Source organism: Oreochromis aureus, linkage group 3 (genome assembly GCF_013358895.1).
Source record: "Oreochromis aureus strain Israel breed Guangdong linkage group 3, ZZ_aureus, whole genome shotgun sequence".
Taxonomy (NCBI): Eukaryota; Metazoa; Chordata; class Actinopteri; order Cichliformes; family Cichlidae; genus Oreochromis; species Oreochromis aureus.
In genome coordinates, this window is record NC_052944.1 from 78,528,169 (window position 1) to 78,532,686 (window position 4,518).

The 4,518-nt window shown below is 40.3% G+C and overlaps 1 protein-coding gene across 1 annotated transcript; it reads right to left on the minus strand.

Moving 5' to 3' along the window:
- Positions 1 to 395: 395 nt before the first annotated feature.
- On the minus strand, positions 396 to 2,650 carry LOC120438251 (butyrophilin subfamily 1 member A1-like). The gene is made up of 3 exons (XM_039608698.1): positions 2,492 to 2,650; positions 1,594 to 1,932; positions 396 to 1,011 (listed from the first exon to the last, which is right to left on the minus strand). The coding sequence occupies exons 1-3, from the start codon at positions 2,559 to 2,561 to the stop codon at positions 893 to 895; spliced, it is 528 nt and encodes a 175-aa protein (XP_039464632.1). The 5' UTR covers positions 2,562 to 2,650; the 3' UTR covers positions 396 to 892.
- Between the last annotated feature and the right edge of the window lie 1,868 nt (positions 2,651 to 4,518).

Here is a 4,518-nt window from a genome sequence, read left to right on the forward strand (position 1 = left end):
CTTTGTGCCATTGGCTTTGTGTTCATACCTAAACACTGAAAGAGAGATCGTATCTGTTGGTGTTGATTTGTGTTGGTGTGTGGCGCATTAGCCTAAAGCTTGTGTTGTTAGTAGACAGTGTGTTTCAGGTTCTTTTACAGACTAATGAAAAAGTAATGTAATGTACTGTAACAAATTACTTTCTTCAGCATTTAATTAACTAAGGTACCACATTACTTGTAAGATAAGTAACAAGTAATGTGTAACACATTGCATTGTTTGTGTAATAATGCTAGCACTGGTTATTACAGGTGCAGATGCAGAAATGGTTCAATCACAGCAAGTTTGTAACAAAAAATAAATGAATAAATAAATCATACACTCTGTACATGACAAAAACACTGAAAATGTCAAAATTCATGAATGCAAATCTTTATTAACAGAGACGATGATAAAGAACTTTACGTTATTTGAATTACCTGCCAGAAACTGTCTGATAAATGAGAAACATGCTTCACGGTTCACATCAGAGAGATGTCTGAGCTTGAGTCTGTCACTACACAAATCTTTACTTTAATTACTGTAATTAAACTGTAACAGCTGATCTCTATATGAGGATGTTTGTGTGGTTCAAAAAATAAAAAACACACTCATAAATTCATGTTTATTTGTAACACAGTTTGACTTTGTGTCAGTAAATCTGAGTAACAGCCTGAAGATGAATAAACTGTAGCCCAGAGTCACTGACAGACAGCACAGACACACACTGTTGGTCTGATGTCTGAAGATGATGATCGGTGTGTCTTTCTCCATGGTTGGCATCAACGCAGGATTATGGAGCAGCAGCAGGAGACTCGGAGTCGAGCCGTCAGGAGCTCTGAGCCATTTCAGTCTGCTGCTGGCCTGCAAGAGGCTACTCTGGATTCGGGGTTTCTTGTGTTTTATCTTTTTTGCACATCAGATAACCACAACCAGCAACCGCAATGGCAACTACCAAACCAACGACCCCGCCAATAATTTTCCCCAGTTTACCTGCAGGAGAGAAACAGGTGTGACAGAAAAAGTTAAAAGTGGGAATAACGTGTGGCAGTTTGAATGCTGGTGGATTTTTCTGTGCTTGTTCTTTAAAAAACAGGAAACATGTGATCTGACTGGAACTGCAGAGATGTTTTATAATCATCTCTGACATTTTTGACATTTGTTTGACATTTGACAATTTGTTTCTGCTCTAACCTTACCCAAACAATGCTGCTGGGTAAGGTTAGAGCTCAGGGAGGGGCGGCCATCTGCTGCCTGTTAAAATGGAGTTTTTTCCTTCCCACTGTCGCCAAAGTACTTGCTCATAGGGGGTCATATGATTGTTGGGTTTTTCTCTTTATCTATTGTTGTACGATCGCATTGAGGCGACTGTTGTTGTGATTTGGGGCTATATAAATTAAATTGAATTGAAGTCAATTGAATTAAAACTCTAGACTACCAGCCACAAAGACAACAGCTGGAGAAACATCTGTCTACCTCTGACATCCACCAGCTCATCCATACAACAAACACACATCAACAACCAGGAAGCAGCTTCACGTCTGATCACACACACACTCAACTCTACTCACTCACCTGGAGGAACAACACCCAGTCTGATGGTTCTAATGGATTTCCACGAGCGTGTTTTTTCAATGAAGACATGACACTGGTATTTTCCATTACAAGCATCTATCACATTCTTCAGAATCAAAGACATGTCTCCCTCCTTCATCTGTCTGTCCTTCAGATCCACCCGGTTCTTAAAAAATGGATGCTGGTTGGTGGTATCAAAATGCTTCTTGTGGTACAAAAAGACATTTTTATCTCTGATGTCTTGTCTGCTCCACTTTACACCTGTAACAGGTTTGTTATCTGGAGCTTGACATGGCAGAGTGACGTCCTGTCCAGGCACAGCTAAGACGGTCTTTTGATCTGAAAGAAGAAATCATGAAGAGCAGAGAGGTTAAAGGTCAAAGTACAATTATGATCAGAATGATTGACTTTAAATATTTTGTTTATTTCCTTTGGCATTTGAGTTTTTAGTCATGTTGGATTTAATGAACTTCTGAACATCCACCAGGTCACCAGTGACCCACTGAGGGGGAATTTTAGCCTCATGCTAAACATGAGGAGAGCTTTTATTGAGCTAAAACACATTAAAATTTGAGATCCACTCAGTGTCACGACAGACAGAATATACTCTGTTTGAGAATGCATGTCCAAAGGATTTTGTAACTTATCCTTGCCAGTACTAATATTATAAATAAATATGTAGAAGCAGCAGCAATCTTGCATGAAATGAAAAAAAAATCTGACAGCACCCCTGGACACACACATACTCCTTTTCTCTGTCTGTCTGTCTGGATCTCAGCCCCAGATGTCTGCACAGACAAACTGAATCAATCTGAAGATAACTCTTACAGAAATATTATTAACATGTAAACAGGCTGATACTCTTCATTCATCTTCAGTTTCTAACAGTAAATCTCACCTGCAGAGACAAACATGAGGATGCTGAAAAAAAGCAAGGTGGAGCAGAGCGACCCAGGTCCAGCAGACATGTCTGTGTTTCTGTATTAAAATCAGAGCTTTAAATCAAATCGGAGCTTCAGACGAGACTATATGAGATTAACTTTGAGGTTCAGATGAAGCTGAAAGACCCTGAGTGAGAGAGCAGGTCTGTAACTTCACACTTAACAGTCAGAGAGAGAGAGAGACGGTTGGTGGGCTGGACCAGAGTCCTCCAATGGCTGCGAACTAATAACCCCGAATGCTAAATTCCTTACAAGTTACCTGGAAAGTTGTCAGGTTTTCATAAGAAAGCTCATCTGGCTCAGTTCCAGGGTGGGAGAAGTCTTCACACTCAGCCTGTGAGTCTTAAGGGCTGTGCTGTTTTCACACAGAAACTGATGATATACATTTAAGTGCACTTTCTGTAAGTTTGTTTTTTTATGAAGCAGAATTAACCCAATTTACATCATAAACCAGGAGCAGACATGCAATGGTTCAGAGGATGAAGAAACTCTCTGTTCTGCTGTGGAGGACATCAGCCTGAGTCCACGGCCTTCAGCTTCTGCCTGCGTGCGGGTCAGAGTGTGGATGGAGTCAAACAATCCAATAACAATATATTCTGTCAAAAGTATAAAAAAACGAGATCAGAGTTACTACTTCAGCCTGTTTTTGTTTTCATGGTTAAGGACATGGACGTTTTATGTTGGGGAACACTTGAACTTGAATGAATTTAGTTTGCAGCGTGCCGATCTCTCTCCCTCTGACCAATGAGTCATAGGAGCCTTGATAGTAAAAGATTAATTCAGGTGGGAATCCTCGCGGTTCACCTGCCTGCAGAAGCAGCAGGTGGGCCATCTGTCAGCACTCCATGATCATGTGATCTCTGTGCTGTGAATCACACTTCACGGAGTCAGGTTTTATACAGAGTCCGTTATTCCAAAACCAACAGACTGAGACATTTAGAAGAAACTAAGAGCCAGATCAGCAGAACTACAGCACACGGAAATGTCTGCTGTAACTGTCACACTGCTGCACTTTGATGCTTGTCTGTGTCTCTGTTTGTTTCTGCAGGTGAGGCTTAACTTGGATTTAAACTGTTTGTCTTTGTGATAAAGGCGAATAAAATTCAGCTGGTTTATATGTTTAAAGCCAAACAACTCTTTTCATATTGGTCCAGTGTGCGTGTAAAGGAGACATCAGGCTGCATGAGTCTGTGTGGACTTTAATCCAGCTGTGACAGAGACAAAGAAATGTAATGTGTGTGTGTGTGTGTGTTAGGATTCTTTATTTTGAGTCAATACAATCACAACGGGCAAGACCGGGGAGACGAAGAAGAAACAGAAGAAAGAAAGAGGCGTTGGGGAGAAAGTTGAAAAATGGAAGGACAGAAGAAAAGAAGGGGGGGGAGACACAGCAGAGAAACAACAGCAACAACGGCGTTGTACTCCGAGGAGGAAGAGTCTGTGTCACGTTATGGTCATGTTCTTCTGTCATGTTTGCTGTATGCAGCTGGTAGAAAGGACCCCAAATACAGACTTCTGGAGGAAAAAATGAACAGAAAAACTCAGCTTTATTGCTGGTAGCTTCACTCTAAAAAGTAATTCACATTCACAGTAATTGCACAACAACTTTCAATATTTAGTATTTACTGATGTTCACACTTAGCTAGATTAACGTGATGGTGTTGTGTTTAGTATGTTGCTTTGTTTTTGTTTGTTGTTGTTTTTTTGCTTGTCTTCTCTTCTTTTTCTCTCAACAGGTGATCCAGGAGATTTTTTTTTTCTTTCTCTTTGTCTTTGTAAGTGCCCTTTCTCACTGTCCCTTTTCCCTTCTGTTTTTCTTTTCCTTCCTCTCTTTCTTTCTCCCTTTCCTATCCCCCAGTCATGTCTGTCCCATCTGTAACAACTGAAAATAAAATAAATAATAACAACAAAGTTTGATCAAATGGACCAATACGGCAATGCCATGATGATCCATTTGGCAAAATAAATCCATTTGGTATCCTTG